Source organism: Apteryx mantelli, chromosome 9 (assembly GCF_036417845.1).
Source record: "Apteryx mantelli isolate bAptMan1 chromosome 9, bAptMan1.hap1, whole genome shotgun sequence".
Classification (NCBI taxonomy): Eukaryota; Metazoa; Chordata; class Aves; order Apterygiformes; family Apterygidae; genus Apteryx; species Apteryx mantelli.
This window is the reverse complement of record NC_089986.1, coordinates 32,339,415-32,360,268: the sequence shown is the minus strand read 5'-3', so window position 1 is coordinate 32,360,268 and position 20,854 is coordinate 32,339,415. Positions and strand designations below refer to the sequence as shown.

The window sequence follows — 20,854 nt, the reverse complement described above, 5'->3', positions numbered from 1 at the left end:
AAAGTGCAAGGAAGAGGACATCTAAATAACTTTATGAAGAGATACCAGTTCTCTTCATTGCACTATATCTATTAACATCAATCAACTGCCATTCAACTGTGTTCTTAAGGTTGACTTATTTTATTGTAGAAGTAGAAGCCCAAATTTAGACAAGAAACAACCACTAATATTTTGCTAAAAGGATGACATGTTTTAAGACAAAGGCAAATACCTGCATCTAACTGTCCTTGAAACCTACACAACCAGCAGAAAAAAGCACCAATAATTACTGCAGCAAAAAACATGAAGTCAAACCAAGATGAGGTTTTTGGTTTCTTTAAGCGTTTACAATGGACAGGAGGAAGCCAGAAAAGAAACAAATAAATTAGACAAAGACCCCAGGGACAAGACTCTCTCTTAGCCCATTTGTAAAAGGCCATCCATAGGTTAATGGGAGATGATGTTGCCACTATATTAATTAATAATCATAATCAAGCTAGCAAGATAGCAGCACTCCATCTGATAGATCTCCAGTTGCTAGAAATACACCAAATGCTAACTGAATCAAATAGAAATTCTCTCCTAGCTGTGCAGTTGAAGGCATGTTTGTTAGAGGACTGGTCCTACTGTAGGTTTGAATATGTTGAAACTAATTAAAGTTAATTAAGGAAAGGTAACCGTGTATCATTGGGCAAGACATTCAACTCTTCTGCTATTTTAATAAGTTATCAGTTCACCTAGATGATCTTTAGCCAGCTCCACATGATACCTTGTCATTCCTCTGTAAAATTAGCTACTTTACTTACCAAGAGGGGGGATGTCCTTAAGTAACTTTGGGACCACTTTAAACCACCTGTACTGCCATCTTGCTACTGTCTTGAATCTACTTGGCTTTATACCAGTTCATTGAGATGCAAAGCAAAAGGCCCAGAGTTAAACTAACAAGCAAACTCATTTGCCAGAAGATGCCACTTGAGGCAAGGTTATGTGGAAGATTCTCCAGGTTTCTTCTACCCTGTGCAGGTGACATTTGTTTTTGTCTCAGATTTTGTTGATTTTATGCTGTTCTCCCCTTTAGTGGTGGCTTCTAACCTACTTTGCACAAATGTCATGAATGTGAAGTTACTCCACATGTTGGCTAATTTATTTCAGAGTTGCTCTGGATTTAGAGGAACAGAAACTGCATGTTTGTTTCCACCATAAGAGCTGTCTCACAAATACTCATGCATGGCACAAGCAGGATTAGTAATGGAGAAGAGCAGCTCAGGCTGCACATCCAGCCCACATACTGCCAGAGAGGTTGGGTAGTACCAACCCAGAGGCACTGTGCACTGCTACGTACATTAAAGATTTGGCATGGGGAGTAGCAGTTCACTTGGCTAACCTCAGAGCATTTACTCCTAAGTGGAAATGGCAGCAATGGTACACTTCTATCTGAGGGCAACTTTGCAGGCAAGCCACATTTTTAATGAGTGGGATTCAGCATCCCCAGGTGGGTTCCCCTGAATAACACCTGCACACACCCACCTGGCTCATTCAGAAGCCTGCCCATCCGGTTCTGCTGCCTCCACTAATGCTGGAATCCCTTGCTGCTGGCAAAGCCTCCTGTTCAGGGAGGCATCGAGTCCTGCCAGAGCTGAGCTCAAGGAGAGCAACATCACACTGCCGTGCTGCTGCTCCCTGGGAATACGGTTAGTGCCCTCACCCAGGGGAGCCTGCCGACCCCAGCAGGCTATTCAGGATCCTGCAAGAGCTCAGCATGTACAAACAGGATTACAAAGCTGTTGTAATGGTTCTGCTGCTGTAACTGCAATGCAGAGTGGAGAGGATGTAAGCCTGGGAATCCCAATGTGGACCCCAGCTCTGCCACCTATCCTGGAGAGACGGCTTCAGCTTCATACCTTCCCTCCCACTTTCTGTCTGCCTTGGTTACAAGGAATTTAGGGCCTCTCACCCTTACTGTAGTCCCATCCACAGTCTAGGGGCTGCTATTTTGGAGGACCTTCCAGAATAACTCTTGCTCCTCTGGAGCTCATAGAGCAGGCTTTTCCTGTCCTCCGCCAGGACTCTCCATCCCCTCCAATACTGCCTTCTTCTTGGGGAACCCTCCTCCCTTGCTCCATGGCCACAGGCAGCACAGAAATACCATAAAAATAACCAGCCAACCCTTCCAGCCACAGAGCAACCGTGATGCAGCAGATTGCAATGCAGCCGCATGGCTTCCTGGCTATCTATACAGCAGGATGTCTGCAGGACCTCTGAGGAAGGCAGTAGGTCTCCTTCTATCAGGAAGCTCTCTTTGGCTTGCTGCCCCTCCAGCACTCCCCTTGAACAAGGAGCAAGTTCTATGTTAAACGGTTTCTTCTACCTCAGGCACTAGAGACAGACAAAATCCCCTATAAGGGAAGAAAAAAGTGCAACTGAACCAGTCTCTGTTAGGAGACTCAAAAGAAGAAGATGCCTTTCCTACCAGCGTGCCTCCACAGCTAGTCAAAAGCAAAAGGATTTAACTGAAACCCAGGGAATCTGTCCTTCTGCTTTCCTGGCTTACCTGGGAGGAATGAGAGGGAGCAATGCAGGAGGAAGTTGGCTATGCAAAGCTGGCAATGTCTTCCCCACAGACAGGCTCTCGGAGTGACTTGCTGATTTTCCTCGGATAACGTGCAGAGGCATCACCAATAGGTGGCTATTTATAATGTCCTAGCATGTGCTCCATGTCTTCCTCATCTGCTCTGAGGTCCTGCTCATTCTCCACCCACTGCGTCAGTCATACGCCTCACCTCTCCCACACAGCAGAGAGCCTGAAAGGAAGAATGACTGTCTTTTCTGAATAAGGCAGCCTCTGCCATCAGCGTTGCATCTGATTTCCTTCTCTAAGCAAGAAAGCTGTCTCTCTGGGGGAACTAAGTGAGAACGCAAATGAATGTGGAAGCCCATGCAGAATGAGCAATATAGAACCTGCTCCCTAACCACATCATGCCCCAGCAGGGGGAAAGTATCAACCAAGTGACTTGCAAGAAAACATGAGTGATCTCCACTCCACAGTGCCCTGTTCTCATAGTCAGGAAGCTGATACAAGTCCAGCATGGAGAATGAATCTTAGACACCAAAGCACAAACCTCTTACTCGAGTGGAGCCTAGTTGTCCTTGAACAGTGGACCCCAAGGTCAATGAGCTGGTGAGCCCAAGCAGAAGGACCAGGCGAGTACTGCTAAGACCATACTTCCTCACCACAGCTGCAAGTGTCCATGCCATTCAAGTGCCAGAGTTACTGCATTTATTGTTTGGCACTGTGAGAATATTAAGCCTCACAAGCATCAAGCTCCTGTCAACAGAAAAAGAGCCTCAGTCTGCTGAGTGCTTCTCCTTCACGAAAGGAATATACTGTCCATATAAATGCAGGGAAACACACAATATTCTTGCAAGAAGAATTTGCACTTCATCTGGGAGGTATTTTAATCTTTTGCTTGCAAGAGAATGTTGCTGTTAAAAAAAGTTTAGGGAGAGCTGTTCCAAATCAGTATTTCACTGAACAAAATGAGTTTACCAGACATGAAGGAGAAAAGACATCTTAAAACTTCTGAGAGTTGTAGTTCTAACAGTCTGAAACTGCTAGCCCAATGCTTCATCTTGAAACATCTTTGAGTGAATCCCTCATCTTCTAAGCATTGTTTACCTGCTTCGATGGATCATAACTTGACACAGGACAAAACTGAACCATTTTATTTTGACAGCTATGGCTTTTTCAAAAAAGCTCAAAAATATGGTGAGAATAAAATACTAAAATAATACAGTTTATTGATGGGACACAAGGCTTACACATTAACACTTACTGTTGTTGTTTACGTTTTAGAGACATCATCTAATTCAGGGCACAGACTGTACTTCTCCAACCCTTCTTAAAGAGAATATTAATATCCAGGAATAAAATGGATGCTAGCTTGCAGATTCAAGCTCTTCCAGGTATTTTGTAGACCTTTAGAGACTTCTTAAAAGATCTGAGGGATCCCAGATGAAGTGGTTACACGAAAAGTTTTCTCCTTCAGGCAACTGGATATTCCCGCTTACACAAGCTGCCACACTTGCTTGTAGTTCACACATTTTCTAAAGCATTTGGGTTTGGCTGGTGCTGGTGAAGGTCAGACATGGCGGTGGTTGCATGGACATCTGGACAGGATTTGCATTTGGTGGTCTGGCATGGCTTCTCTGTTCTTTTTTGGTCTCCCAAGAAGTTTGCTCTCGTGTTGGATTGGAAGCAGGGAGGAGTTGCCTGAGAGTGATGAAGGGGAAGCACGAGCAAATTTATCTCCATGTGTCATCTTTTTTCAGTACTGGCTATAATTTAATTCTTATCTATAACATTTCCAATGCAAGGTGAGGATGACACATGTAGTAGCTTTCTATTTGTGCTGCAGTTTGTAGGTAAGTATTTGAGGACCCAATAGGATCAACCTGGATCTCTCTCCTTTAAGGACTTCCACTCTAGAGTGAAGATTGCTTTTCAGCTGGTGAAGAAATTTAGCTAATGTTTTCCTCAGACCAGATGTGATATTGTCTGAGGGCTTGGCTGTATAAATTCAGTCCACTTTCCATGGTTATGGGTTGATGTGCAGTACAATGATGCATCACCATTTGCAGGGACTCATTTTTAAGGAAGATGGTGGTGGCTGATCTTTCAACATGCCGACATGGTGTGACAGAGGCTGCAGAATACACAGCTATGTTTCATGGAGAATTTCAGTCCAGAAGATGATTCCTGTGGCTTCAATTTGCTGATGCAGTTATCTAAATACTCTCTCCCTTCCTGAATGTGATGGATGAAAAGGCTGGTATGCTGGGGCTATCTTCAAGCTTTCATCTATCAAAAATGAAGTTGCAGTAAGATCTCTACACTAAAAACCTTTCTGACAATCTCAAATAAAAGCCGTAATGCTGACACAAGTAGGACTGCTCAAATAGCTCTGGCCAGAAAATTTTACCAGCGTGTCACCAAGGTCCCAGACACATGACATTTCCTGAGTTCTTTCCAGAAATTTTGCTCTTAGGCTGCTCCTCCATCACGACTGCCTCCTGAAGAGCACAAGGAGATTTTGAGTAACCGTGGTGTCACAGTCTGGCCCACACCACCTTCTCTCCTGGAGCAGGGCATTAATTCATTATGTGCCAACCAAGGGGATGCCCAGGCCTGGCTCACACATTGTCTGCATTGCCAGTTTTGGTATTGGACCTGCGATGGTGGAGAGTGGCACCACTTTCAAAGGGCGTAAGCAGGCCATCATGAGACACACAAACTGGCAGTGACTGCTAACTGCCTGGGAAAACACGCTAGAACAAGAGCCAGCAAAAAAGTCTCCCTATTTTCCCCAGTTATACATAACTCAGCATTTTCCTAAAACAAATGAAATAAGTGCTCAGAGGCTCACAGATTACTTATGACCGATACATGTATTTGACTGAATTCTTTTTTATAACTGTTTATTAAATATTTAAGAAAAATCATATATTAAACCATGTGTAAAGACTTAAAACACGCTCTTCCTTACTAGCCAAACCAGACTTTAAAAGGATTCCTACTTTATGGATTCTTTTAATTAATAGGATTAATAGGAGGTACATCATTAAATAAAATACTACTACAGATTTCTTTTACATCATTTCTTTTGGAACAACTTGGATTGTCTGTTCATGGAGAACTTTCTCCTCTCTTCTCTGCAGCCCACTCAAAATGCTATAAATGCTATTGTTTTGCCATAGCATCTACATCCTCTGTCAAGGGCTTCTTCTATCACATTACACCTTATTTCCCCTGTTGAGCCTCTTCTCACTTTTCCCCACAGGAGGGAGCACAGCAATATTTTAACAAAAGCCAAGACTCTTGCGTGACCACAACTTTGAGAGACTTTAACTAAAACCCAGAGAAAGCTGAGAGAAAACAGGAGATGTCACTCCTCTGAGAATTAGGTACTTACTGCACGGAGTTCATCCCATTCACCACCCCGAACACAGCGCCATGGTAAACCTTGTTGTCTTTTATTCCCAGGAGCAGAAGCCGGGGGCAACTGCACTCAACAAATGGTAGCAGGAGGCATCACTCTCCTCCTGGTTAGCAAGCTGTGCCCACAGGAACACCTTTCTCCATACAAGAAGCAGTTCCCCCCCCGGTCCCTTTGGAGATCATCTCACCTTCTTTTCTTCACGGCTGGGCACCTCAGCTGGTTCCTAACTCCTGCCCTTCATTTTCTTGCAGATGTCCCAGCTTTCCCTCCACGTGTTCAAACATGCCCTGTTACATATATCTCACACACTGGTGATAACATTTAGAAAGAGCTGTTCTTTCTGGATATTTTTGTTATTGCAAATCATCAGCTGCTTTCTGACTGCCAAATAGTTGTAGGCAGGCAGGAGGGTACAAAGAGCGATAAACCAGGCACACCAGCTTTCTTGTGAGGCTGTAAGGAGAACCCGAGAGACTACTTTAACTGATCATTGTTGTGCTAATAGTTTCTGAACTGCGGGACTAGATGGATGGCTGCTTTTACTGGATGACACCACTTCCGTTATGAGACCGAAATTAAGAAGTCCTATCTGGCCTGCTCATGGTTGTGAAGTAGACACATGCATTGTGTCTAATTCACTGCAATGTGTGCATTATGGAAGCTCACACTTTTTTGCCCATAGAGAAGGTCTGATCATAGCAGCTCCAGGATAGGAAGTAATATATACCAATATATACCAATATATAATATATACCAATACCTTTAACAGGAAAGGGGACTGGGAGAATGTAACCTCCATGTCTGAGATCAGGAGACAGGGAAGTTGTAGTACAAAGGTTGGCAAAAGTGAGACAGTTTTTCTGGCTGACGAGTTCCAGGCAGTGCTAGTGAAGAGGAATGTTTCTCACTGGAGTGGACCACACCATATGGGTGGGGTTCTTGGGCTGTATAAGTAAAAGGAAGAATCCTAGGTTTTGTTTCATGAGAAAAGCCCCAGTTCTTGACAAAGCAGAAGGAAAATGAGTTTTGTGGGTTTGTCATCAGAACTATACTATTTGGTGAGCGCTGCCACTACCAATCTTTGCTCAGGAAAGAATTGCAGTCTGTATCCCAAAGACAAGGCTCCCTGAAGGTACTCAGGGTGCTCCCTGACAGATAACAGACTCCCCACTCTTTCCAGCACATACAGGCACACTGGGGGAGGCATTTGGCAGCACCTTCCAGCCATGGAAACCACCAGCCCTCCTCAGTGGGAATCAGAGGATCCATGGAGCAAGGCAAGTAGGATTCTGACCAGGAAAGGTCAGACTCCCAGCCTGGAAAGCTGATGCTGAACTGGCAAGCTGAACCCACTCCCTCTTCATCCTTTGGTTCAGGGTGCAATGCCTCGCAGAGCGCTCGATACCAGCCCCTGCCAACTAAGCCTGGGAAGTCTTTCTCAAAAAGGAGAGTTTGGAGAAGCTCCATATTCCTCATGGATTCGTCATGAGAACCTGAGGCAGATCAGCCACTTGGGACATGGGGGTGCCCCTTCTGCAAGAGGCATAGCCACAGACATTGAAGAATAAGTGCAGCCATGCATTAGCCTGGAGGCAGTCCTGCTCCAATACAGTCAACAAACAGGAACTAAAGAGCTACCTCTAACCACCTGACAATTTATAACCCAACTTGCTCGCCTAGAGTAATGCATATGAGTAGTATTTGCCAATGCATTTCAAAATGGCTTTTCCTGTTGTCAAATCAACTGGTATGGGAATCTCAAGAATATAAAACCTGCTCCAAGTGCACTGTACTGCTCTGTCAGGAGAAACAGAAAAGAGAGTTGGAGCTCTTGAGTTACACACACACACGCACACACACACTGAACAAGTGATGCTGGATTATCTCAATGTTGTTTTTCTTCAAAAAATAATCTGGAAGGAGCAGATTATCCAGACAACATGATGGTTCCTTTGCGAGAAAAGATTACCAGCATGTAAGTACCCCTTTTATTCTTAAATAAGATGGATAGGTCTCTAAAAAGTAGACAATAGTAAAACTGAAACATTTTCAATGTCAGACAGCTGACAGCAGAGAATAATCCAATTTCTCTTTTCTCTTGCTCTCTCTTTTTTTTTTTTAAACATAGAATGAGAGGAAGCATTTTTCACTCCACTGGAAAAAAATGTGTTGCAACTTCATCTTGTGCCCTTTCTACGTCATGGCAATCTGAGCTTCCTACATTGCCAACATATGATCTGGTCAATCATTTCCCACAGAAAAACCCATGCCATTCAGCATGAAGCATCAGAATGAACTTCTTCCCCAGGATTGCTGATCTTACACTTACGCCTACTCTAGCCCAACTCCAGAATAATAAAAAAGGGCTAATTTTAGTCCTGCATAGGAGGACAGCACAGCTTTCTGAGTGGTGTGAGCAGTTGCATGTCCTCCTTTAGCACAAGAACTTAATTACGGAAGTGTCAGTAGGGCAATTACATTCAAAACAGATTACTGCCAAATCACCAGGCCAGGGTTGTCAAATGTGTTCCCATGAAGAGTGACTGTGGCTTGGCAAAACACCCCTCCTAATTTCTTCTCTGAAAATGGACCTCCATTCAACCAGCAATGGAAAAGATACTGACTACTTATGTGTATGGTAACAGTTTCATGTCGCTTTATCCCAAAGCACTGTGCTTCTCCAATCCATGCTTTGTACATCAGATTAGACAATGAATCTTTCTGAACTTTAAGGTCAGGGAGGCTTTTCTAACTACCGCGTCTGCTTTCTCTCAACCATGTTCTTCTACACTTTGCTTCCCCAAACTCCTCTGGGGTTCTGGAAATTGCATGGCAGGTTAGGTTTTTTGGGTTGCTGAATAAATGAGATGTCTCCTATGGAGGCTTTCTCGGCTAGAAGCATGCTGTTCCAAACCAAGTGCCACCTTGTTGCCATCCAGAAGATGCTCAGTATGATTCAAAGGTTTCTCCCATTGGTCTTTGATAGTATCTGCAAGTCTATTTCTACCACAATCCACTAGCTAGAATGTTTCCAAGAACAGGTGAGGACATGTTCACTAGAGGTTATCCTTCTAGACAAACACTGTGCAGAGTTTGTGGCTAGAAGTCAGATTTAAGAAATACCAACATTGCACTGCTAAGGAATATTGCATTTAACTTTCTTACAAATTTCACCTGAAATTACTTCAGATGAGATAAACCAACCCAGTTAGAAGCTGGAGTCTCCGGGGCAGGGGGAAGAGAGACAGAGGCAGAGACCTTATGAGTCTATTTTGTAGTATTTTCTTGACCTACAGACTGTGATGAAAATGGTGAGTATTTCTGACTCAGCCAGAATGGGAAATCTTTTTCTAAGCCAGACCGGAAACAATTTGAAATCAGGCTGTTTTCCAGACTTGAGAGGTTGGCAAATGAGTCTTCCTCACAGAAATCAGAATAGTCTGTGTCTTAACATAGTGAGACAAGAGGTGCACATGCTGAAAATGAAGGACATGCAGAGAAACTCACTTGCAAGACACCACTGAAAAAAGTTGGCTACAGAAACAGCTCTTTCTCCCAGGCTCCATTTTAGGTTACTGTCTCCCAGGAAGGATTTACCACAGAAATCGGAAGACCTCCCATTTGAAACCTTTGGTTTTAGATACATCACACCAAGCCAAGCACCAAGGACATTTTCACTCCTCTCAACTACATTTTGGAAATGAGTTATGAGCACTGCTTTGAGGTTTTATTTAGCTTGACTGTTGACAGATAGTCACCCTATTCTATACTTTGGAGAGTTCAAACAGGGAAAGACTGGGGCAATATCATTTTAATGGAGGTCTACTTACATTCTGCCCTCATTAAAGTCGGGAACACAAGGACAACTTGAGATCACAGTCTTAAGTTTTTTCCCCCAAGTTAATTACTTCACTGTACCTGCTGAATACTTGTCCAGAAGGGAGTACACTCCCGGCACAGAAATACGGTAGTGTTCTTGGTAACCACCAAATAATGAAATGCTTGCAGAGTTGGATCCCTCCTGTCTTCTCAAGTAAGCAAGCAGAATACACTCAGCTCTCTGGATAAGACCAACCCCTCCCCTCCCCCCCAAAACCCCCCCCTCAAACTCCCACCAAAACACCAAGCAAAAACCAAACAAACAAAAAAGAAGGAAGCCGTAATAATGACTTCCAAGAAGGTTACTGCTGTTTCTTGTGAGGCAGTTATGAAATGTCTCAAGGAGCCCAAAAGAGAATTAAAAAGGCTAGAGGCTCCATCTCGACAATAAGTATACCATGAAGACGTTGAGGCTTCAGAATAGCAAGCCATATTCTCTGTTCTTCCATGAGGAGGGAAAGAAAACAGGAACAGCCCTGCCTCTATTTGATTTTCTGAACATAAGGGTACTATTCCAGAGGTTCAACAGAAGGTACACAGCACTGAGACCTATTCTGCCAAGGCAAGATTTAGACCACTAGCAAAGGAAAAATAAAAGTACCTAACCTGGTAATTATACTAAAAATTCAGATACACACAAACAGGGAACTCAGTCTTGACTTTCCTTCCTTCCACCCAATATACTTGAGGGAAAACTTAGAAATTCTCCACATAACACAGGGACACAGACTCTCATTAGAAATAAAAAAAAACAAGCAAAAAGAAAACAAGAGATGAAGAAAACTACTGAAAACAGTTTGTTTTATTTCCAGGATCAAATATTACAACAGGACATTTACATATATTTATAAAAAATGCAGCAGTTGTGTATATAGATCAGAGGTTTCCTTGAGTTTGGTCCCTCCCAGCACAGTGAGCTGAAATCTTCCAAGTTAATTCTCTCCCTCCTCCCACATTAAGTTGCATCATTGAAGGAAAAAGTCACTACTGTAAAAACTGACAGGCAAAGTCATAATTCTGAAACTGTAAGTTCATCAAACAGAGGAAACAGACTCATTTAAAAAAATTATCTATTCTATAGTCTGGTGTCTCTGATTAGGCACCACACTTCTGAGTTGAGTTTTACCCAGATTTTCTTCACATAAAGCTGTCCTATAAAATAGCACCTCATCCCCTTCCTCCATGTACTTTTACTATCTATCCTTCTATATCTTAAAGTCTCAGCACCATTAAACAATCAGTTACAGAATTGCTCTTCTCTGTACTGCAGACACTCACAGTAATTAATGACAGTGACCAAATCCAGAACTTCTGCAATTACCGGTAATATAGTGATGTAAAAAAAAAGTTTTACTGAGGCAACTTGAGGCACTGATGTTAAGTGCCACATTCTCTGATTAAAAATATATATGTGTGTGTGTGTATATATATATATATATATATATATATATATATGGCTATATTTATCAGGGGTGGACAGACACTAAACCTCTCACAGCCAGGAAGAGATTGGAATAAAAGTCATCCTGTACAACATCACAGAACATGTATCCATTAACCTCACAGTTCAGGAGCAGATAGCAGAATATAACCAAACTACAGTAAGATCTTGCACTCAGAGAAAAACTTTACAAGATGATCCTTACAGAACAGTAAGCAACAGCATGCATAGACCTCAACAGCCAGGGATCAAAAAACCTGCAGGTTAAGCCAAAACAATGGCTAAGGGAATCTCCAACGATATAAATGGCTGATATAGGGGTCAAAACTTGCCCTAGTATTTAGTTTTGTTTTGCCTTTAAAGCAGTAGTTTTTCCATTTAGAGGAAATCATTTCTGAAAAAAAAAGGGGGGGGGGGGAAGGAGGATGCGTTCAAATCTGTTAAAACTGCCAGACAAGGCACACCCAATCTTCATGAGACTGAGCCTCTACTCTTCACCTACCAAAAGTACCTCCATGCAGTCCCTCCCTGTCTTTGCATACAGTACTACCTATTTATTACTAACTTGATACAAAAGGGATTAAACAAGAAGAAAGTAGTGAAAGTTTTCCAAAAACTAATTAAAAAAAAAACAACCTAAAAGCTGATTTAAGATGAAGGGGTAAAAATATAGTAACAACTGAAATGACATGCATCTTGCCGTTCCCAAGGGCATTCCTGCATGGGGTTCTATGTTATTCCTTTCTTTGTGTGCTTTTAAAAAGAATAACACATTTTATGCATCTTTACCATTTTTGGTACCCAACGAAATGGAGGCCAAGTGATGCTTCCCTGTCCCTCCCTGCTCCCAAAAGAAAATGGGGTTTTAGTTTAATCCTTGCTGTTCTCGAGTTCTTGTGAACTCACTGCTCCAGCCCTAAAAACAACCTCAAAAAAGCAAGGAATTAGAGGCCCAACTACTGGGGACAGGGAGTATGTGCTCAGAACTGGCTATAATTAGCTGCCCACACAGACTGCAAACAATGCATCATGCCCTGCGTAACAGGGCAGCATCAAGCAGCTGGGTTCAAAAAACCACTGCCCAAAGACAAGGCTTGTTCTTCAAAGAGCTACTGCGTAAGCCATCATACGCAAAATTAACTTTTTCAGTTGAAGTTATGAAGATCTCAAGGAACGCGTAACAAATCTTTTGTTTTCAATAGCCAGAAGGTGTATCAAACAGCAAGCACAGAATTATGTGGAAGTTTCCTTAAAAGCATATTAGAGAAGCCAGGTCCTTCAGCAGTGAGGTTTATTTATTAAAACATGTACTAAAAAACCAGCTGTCTCTTTCTGGTTGTAGCAAGCATACAAACCACAGCATCAGTGTAAGTTGGTATGACCTGGTATATAATCTGACAGCTATTTAATTTGGTACTCTTTAAAAACTGTGTCTATGAAAGTAACTGAATACAGAAAATGCAAGCTACTTGCAGCAGTTAACAATGGACTTGCTTTACAGAACGGGCGTGTTCTTCTTCTGTAATAGTAAGGTAGCAGACCTAGTGACTTCCAGAAAATATGCTGATGCATAATCTTAATTGCTGTTTAAATCCACTTATGAAAAATGTTATCTTTGGACACCTTCTTTAGAGAAAACTAGAATTTACAAGGCCATTATACACACATATACACACACCCTTTTAATATTTAAACTGTCACTGTGTCTGATTTATCAAGAAAGACAATACACTTCAGTATATAAAGGTCAGAAGTGTAAAATCACAGACCTTAATTCAAAGCTTACTGAAAGTAATGCAAGCACACCCAGAAACTTTTGACCGAGCCTCTATCTGCCCTCTTTATGCCAGCAGAGAATATTGTAAGGTTGAAGCCGGTCAATCAGCTTGACCTAGAGCACGTTATTATCAGGAAAGAGGAGAGCTGAGATCCTTCTCCGGGTCTCTGAAGGACCACAAGTGGGAATCCAGCAATATATATGCCAGCAGCGCCTAGCAGAGAAAGCCAACATTCATTTTGCATTCTGTTTCTGAATATTGGTTGTAACTGTGACTATTAACCATTAGCCACAGTTAGATTACATGAGTAACTAATGCTACTAGAATAAAAACAAGTTAGATGAAGGGCATGTGCAAAGAAAATTTCCTCTGTAAAAAGCAAGAAGCATGACCTTGAAGCACATTAGTTCTATTTAGTTCTCTACCCAAAAGGTAGTGACTTGCACCGTTTAACTCCATCTCTGCTCCACTGAATTCATGCCAGTTCTTGCAAAACAGCATGCAAATTAAGGCCGAAAAACACCCATAAGAAGCTACAAAACACAGTCTTTGAGGGATTACTTGCTTTGTCCTTCAAACTTCACCTTCTTTTGCAATTAGAGGCTTAAGGCGTTTTTCCAACATTTTCCAAATAGTTTGTACTTCATATTTAATATTTAGAAGCAATTGTGACAAAGGCTCTTTTTAAATAGCGCCAAACTAGCTTACACCTTTAACACTTACAAACAGCTGCATGCATAACCCGGTTAATGTTCTTAGCTGCATCCCTCAGGCCTGCAAAACATGCTGAAAGGGCTTCAACATGGATGAAAATCTGAAGAGGTTGGTGCTGTTTCTTAATAGTTTTCAGCCTCCACAACGCAGCTGACTGATGTGTGTGCTGTAGCACTGTTTTTATTGGGGATGGGGGAAGAGGGGAGAGGAATGAAGGGGAAGAGTAGTCACATGCAGGGACACTTCCCCCTTTTTAAAATTGTTCTCTGCCTCCTGATCGCAAACGAAAGCAAAAGAAAACAGAAAAAGAAAGAAAACACAGCATGCCAGAGAAGGAAAACAAAATCCAGGCTCAGCGTTTCTTGGGAAAAAGACAAAGTACCAGGAACTGCCAAAAATTCATTTGGATTTTATCCATGAGACAGAAAAAATATGCCATTTTCAGTGCTGATCTTCCATTTCACATTCTTATTTCCCTCTTAGGTTGTAAAAAGATTAATATTCTCCAAATAAAACCTCAAGAAATGAAAAGATTGTTTTCATTTTCCTAAAAAATGAAAGTGAGAGCATAAGTACTCCTAGCTCCACTATACTAGCAGCCAAAAACATTTGCCATGTTAGAGAGGCATATTTTGATGGATTAATAAACAACTTGCTGGAGTGCTTCAATGTACAACTTTTACTTCCTTGTGTAAGAGGTGACTGAACTGCTCTTGCATAACCAAAGCAATGAAAAGCTACCCTAGGGCTCCCAATTTTGCATTTGATCACAAGATGACCAATGTAAGATCATTCCTTTTCTTGCGGGGGGAGGCTTTCGTCAGCTAACACAGTCGATCAGCAACAACTCAAAAGAGAAATCAGCGGAACTGCAAAGGCTCCCTGCCTGCCTTATACAGAGAGGAACGGGGTGGGGGAGAACAGGAAAGGCCAACATACTCTCATCCTAGCTAGCCTGATGGACAAGAAAGGACTACATACATGTGTCGGGTAATGCATCCTATTGACAGCCCATCTTAATTTTCCTGTGAAGCCAGGAAGGAAGAAGTAATGAGTTTCAAGGCAATGCACACCAGAGGAAGTTATTTCCTTTAAATAGCTGAAGCTCTCTAGGGAGGCATTAGACCTACACAGAAGGGATTTCCTTCTGTCCTGCTCTCTCATATGTCCCAGTTATGAATTTGGGTATCCCAGAAACACAAAGGATCCTTCAGCCTAGAGGTGCCACTGCCACTTCACAGGCCAACTACCAACATTCCCCTTCCTCCACCGGCCTTGTAATTCACTTTCTTCCTAGTGTTGGGAAGCGGCCTCTGCTGACAGATCTCTTTACAGTCCAAAAATGACATCTGATTTCACAGCACTCACTGATCAGGAAGCTGCTATGGTATTTTGCTTTTCTGACCCCATATCTTGCAGTGGAATGCAAAACAGTTTTCACACAGAAAGGAAATTAATTTACATAATTTTATGATTCTATGTAAAACCTCAATTATGAGGTGGAGTACAGCTGTGAGCAAATATTAGCATAGGAACTGTCCTGCATACTCCATGATTTCCTACATTTAAAGACTCCAAAACATGCAGTCAAGTATGAAATTTAAGGCAAAATACCTGGAGAAGTTTTATCCTATAGTAAGTTTCTGATCACTAAGTCTTTTTCTTTAATAAATATAATTATCTGACAGTGTCATGTCATGAAGCCAGTGCTCCCTTACATGCTACGTGGAGCTCACTAGCAGAGAGAGCCTAATACTTCTTGTTGCAACTCATATCTTCTCCCTGTTTGTCCAGGGAAAAGTTACACTTATGGTAGGTCTTATACACATTTTTCTTCACTGCTGAAAAGCATGCTAGACTGAGTTCTTAATTGTAAATAAACACTCTGCTTCAACATTAGTCTTGAAGATGGCTGTGTTAATGAACTTTTATATCCCACTCTAATATCTGCTATAACACACATTGACCAACAGCTCTATATCAAGATAAAATACCTTGGCAAAATGGGGCAGTCAGCACTATCCAATGTACACACAGGATATGCCTGCACAACTTCTGATGCCAGCTTCCACAGGGGAAAGAAAACCTGAATCAAATAGGGAAATTAACTGCTGCTTTCAATACAACCTGCCAAATTTAAAGGTAATTCATTATAGATAAAGTTGAAAATAGAATAAAAAGCATCTGAGAGTTCACGCCACCTGACTATGAAATCTTTCATAATGCATTAACCCCTTCTATAGTCTGACAAGGCTTGTATATGTTTTTAATATAGGGGACCCTGCCTAGAACTTGCTGTCCAGCCCAACTGCAGTCAGTGTTCTAAAATACCCTGCAAGGCTAATCACCTCTGGGAAAAAACGCACAAACAAAAAAGCCAACTAACTGTCAAATTTATGATAGGTGTTTTCCAGAGATTCTAAGATCTTTACATCATCCTACCACCTTCCATCATCATTTGTAAAATCCTGAAAGTAAATGGAAGGAGTCATTTAGGAGATGTGGGGGAGACAACAAATTGAAATGTCACCTACTCTTTTAAAGGGGTCAATTCTGCTAAAACAGCAGACATGCAGCTTTCCCTCCGGGCCAAGCAGTCAATTCCATATTGAGTATACCTGTTTGTTTTTTTTTTAAATCATGTTCACTAGCAGCATTTAAAGCAAGATGAAAATATGCACGCAGTATAGAAGCTTTTAAATTAGATGGGAGCAGAGCATCTTAACACAGCTCACCCCAAGTCCTTCCCAAAAATAAATTTTCTGCAGAGTGCTAGATAAGTGATGCCATAAGAAGGCTGTAAGGTTAATGGAGACCTTTCACGCAGAGAATAAAAATGAAGGTAGGACTCTACTAAAGATTACATTCTCCCCTTACAGAGGGATGACTCAGCGCCTTATCACACAGTATTTTAAAAAATAAATTAAACAAAACAGATTTAAGAATAGCAGCGAGAAGGGTATGTATGTTATGGCCACTCCAAGCCTCAGCATACCGGATGCACAGATTACCCTTTTATTTTATTCCATAAAAACAAAGGAAAGACATTCTTCCAAAGAGAGATGTTCTTCCCAATGCTCTCCCCAGGGCCCAAGCTGAGGAAAAAACCCAAACTTTGAACATTCTCATTTGGTCACTAGATGAGGAGGAGGGAAGAAGAGAGAGAAGGGCCAGCCAGCTGCCTGCCTGATTTCAGCACTGCAATCCTATGACTCTCAACTGCATATTTAATGAGTTGGTGTCCTAGGCAGAGAGGAGAGAAAAGGAAGGCTGGGAGAGCTCAGGCCACAGTGCTAATTCCTTTCCTGCACAAAGACAGTCTCTTGAGGACACAGGCCTGCCTCCTGTAATGTGATCTCATAGTCCAGGTGGGAGAGTTTCCTTCGAGGGAAGTTGGTAAGAAGTTCAAAGCGTTCATTGGGGTATCCTTTTGACTGGACATGCTTCACAAGAGCCTGGAGAGAAAGAAAGGCAAAGAAGTGCTGTTTAATTCAAAAATCAGAGGGTCACAAAAATATCCCCCTCTCCTTAAAAAAAAAAAAAAAAAAAAAAAGTCTGCAATCACAGAGAAAGAAAATCTTGAAATTTTGTATATAATATAGAAGCTTTATTAATTATCTAAGTTGGCCCTCAGGTGGCATGAATAATCAGAGAAGCTAATTATCAAGTGATTCCCTCACCTAACCAATTCTTTAAGCAGAAGGAAAGTATACATAATAGTACATTAATTTAAGCAAGCTGAATTTCACATTACACATTCAGGTCACAGTAAAATAGGTTTCCAGAAGTGCCCAAAATAGAAGCTCCCTCATTTGTTTAACAGACATTATCCCTACATTAAACCTAAAAGTCACAAAAGAAGTATTTTTCTTTGTCAGGTAACTTTGACAAAAACAAATGTAGTGTTTTTACTAACAGTCTAATTTTTTTCTTGCCTTCAAGGAGCATGAAGTGCTTTTTGTTTTTTATTTTAGAGCTCTTTTCAGTTTATTGATTTCTCTGCTTAAAATAGCAATCAGGGGTAGGATACAGAGAAAATTAGGATAAAGAGATATCAGCCTCACAATCAAATAACAGACACATCAGGAACAGCTAATGCCCACCCTACGTGACACAGATTTCCCAAGTTCATTGGGAAACACAGTAGATGAGAGGGTAAAGGATCTGCAGTAAAGTAGGAATAGATAAGGATAGAGAAATGGAGACTGGCTAAACACAGCAACGCAGCAAGACTCAAGCAGAAGGAAAAGCTACAGCTTTTTAAAGAGGGAAGAGAGAAAATTAGTATGTAATAAAATAGAAAGCATGAAGAAACAAGTTAGGGTGTCCCAGCAATATTGTTTACATAGCTTTGGTAGGTAATCCGTGCCAGTGAATTAAGTGTAAGGAGGTAAATTAGCAGTATTAAACTTCAACTAATTATTCACCCAGCTTCCACTTGCCACTTAGCTGTCACTTCGGGACCACAGTGACCCAGACGGCTGCACAAAGTGGCTGCACAGCTAGCATAGGCAGTTCACATGCAAGGGGCTCAGGAGAGCGCATGGGTTGCTGTTCACTCTTGCTGCTTGTGTTCTGACAAGAAAGCTGGAAGCCATATGGTGGTGACATGACACAGGATGTGGTCTCCTGCAGCAGCCCACAGCACCGTTCCTAGTATTTCAGGGGCATTGGCACAGATGGAGCTCCTGAGGGGAGGTGTGGCTCACTCGTGATGGGGTGCAATGAGTGTGTGGTGCTCCTCCTTGAAGCTGAGAAGGATGGGGACCTCACCGTGGAGGATAGACCCTGATTGAGTCCCTGAGCCATCAGGTGAAGGAGAAGAGGTCAGCAAGTCCTGCTGCATCAGGGAAGCTGAGCAGGAAATTGATAGGTTGCTAGCAGCAATGCTGTAAGGGCAAGAGCTGATGCTTTGTGGTGCAGACAGAATAGGATGACCAAAAGCATGATTCAGAGGGAGGACAGCAACTTGCAGGACAAGGCACCATGGAGGCTCATGACCTGTGGCAACAGGACAGCAGCTCTCCCCTCATCTGAAAAAAAAATCAGATGAAGAACAGGTATAAAGTCCTGGCAATAAATGGGGAGGACAAATAAGTTTCACTGGAAGAGACAACTGAGCCAACAGCTCCTGCTCAACAGATCAAAACCAGCAGCAAGAAGAACCGGTGAGTATTAATGGGTGGGGAGATGGCGAGGGGGGGCTCCGTCTGCAGAGGACTGAGGCACCCAACTGCCAAACTGACAATAAGTCACAGGAAGTTTGCTGCTTGCCTGGAACCAAGAGACTTCCAAGATTCATCAAGCCCATGGAATATTACCCCCTACTCCTCTTCCCACATTGGCACCAGTGATACTATGAAGTGTGACCTGCAAAAGGTCAACCAGGAGTACAGAGCACTGGGGCTAAAGTAAAGGCAACAGGTGCTCAGGTTGTCTTCTTGATCCCAATAGTCAAATGGAAGGGTGCAGGCAGAAGCAGGCTCATCACGCAGATCCACACCTGGCTGTGTGGCTGGTGCTGCTGGTAGGGTTTTGGCTTCAAAGACTGTGGGCTACTGGGATCCACTTAGCAAAAAGTGATAAGGACATTTTTGCCAACAGACTGGCCAACTTCCTGAAGCAGGCATAAGCATATGTGGAACAGAGCAATGGGGGCAGCTCCCACACTTCCCTCCAAGAGAAGGGGCAGATGGTGGATCATATCCGGTGTTTGTACACCAACACTTGCTCTCTGGGAAAGAAACACAAAGAAAAGGAACTCCTTGTGCAGTGACAGAGGTAATGACATCACTGGTTTACAGAAACTTGATTGGGAAGAGATGTCAGGAGTAACAAGAAAGGCTTCTACAGGTATGTTTGTAGCAAGTGCAAGCACAAGGAAGATGTAGGTCCGCTGCTGAGTGGACCTGGCAAGTTATGTCACAAATGGCATAAGAGGCTGATGTACAGCTTGATGCCATCTTCATTTCCGTCTTCACAGCCCAAGTCTCCATGCCAAAAAACAATGGCAAGCCACCAGTAGAAGAGGGCTGAGTTAGGCACCATCTGTAGAAATCGGATATATACACAAGCCTATGAAACCTGACAAGTTACAACCGAGGGTGCTTCAGAGAGCTGGCTGACTGCTGTTACCACAGCAAGGCCTGTATATAAGAAAAGAATTCCTCACTGTGAAAGCAATTTAATGTTGGAACAGGTTGCCCAGAGAAGTGGTGGAATGTCACTTGCTGGAAGTATTCTATACTTAGCTTGACAGGGCCCTGGATAACCTCATCTATGACCATGCTGTCAACAGAGGGTTGGATCAGAAGATCCCTAGTGATCCTTTCCAACCTGGACTTTTCTATGATTCGATGACTGCAGAACAGCTAGCAAGGTAACTACATAGAGATTTCTTCCGAATTCATCAGAATGCACACACAAACCTTTGGGATGAGGAGACTGTCACCCCAACTACCTCTTTAACTTGGACAGCTCTCCACCAGGCTTTGCAGATTACAATGCCTGGGTCTGGCAAGTAATATAAGTAGGCAGGTTTCACTTCTTTTTTCAAGCAACAAGGGTAACTGCAATTCCTTACAGACCACTGTATTTAAAAATTCAGTGAAGCTCACTGCCCACATCTCCACTCAATTTTAAGGCCAACCTTTCCTACACACTTTATAACACTTGGTAAACAAGTTATTCAGACAACCAATCAGCTGCAGGACTGAGCTGCTAAACAGAGTGAAATCAGCTATTTAGTGTGTACCAACAGCAATGACTTCTACAAAAAGGCAGTTTTGCTTTACAAGCTAAGAGGAGTTAGAAAGGAAGACACAGGTATGAATCCAACTCTTAAGTGGAATCAAATAGAGATGCGTGAGGCTGGATTTTTTGCTTTTTTCTCTCACCACTCCAATTTCTTGCCTGGGGAGAAAAGGGTAACAGTAATATCGGAAGCATAAGCATATCCCAGAGATAACAGTGTGCAAAAAAGCCAGTCTTCATCAGTAAGAATGTAATGATGTAAAGCCTGTTTTCAAAAACATTCACTATTGATGGGAGAACAACTTATGATAATA

The 20,854-nt window shown here is 42.3% G+C and overlaps 1 protein-coding gene across 4 annotated transcripts in view; it reads right to left on the bottom strand.

Annotated features, from left to right (window-relative positions):
• Positions 1 to 10,638: 10,638 nt before the first annotated feature.
• UBXN7 (UBX domain protein 7) overlaps positions 10,639 to 20,854 on the bottom strand; it is a 33,873-nt gene continuing 23,657 nt past the window's right edge. For all 4 annotated transcript variants that reach the window (XM_067302132.1, XM_067302133.1, XM_067302135.1 and 1 more), the window contains one exon: positions 10,639 to 17,242. In XM_067302132.1, the coding sequence (XP_067158233.1) occupies positions 17,081 to 17,242 (162 nt within the window). In that variant the 3' untranslated portion in view covers positions 10,639 to 17,080. The remainder of the gene's footprint in view (positions 17,243 to 20,854) is intronic.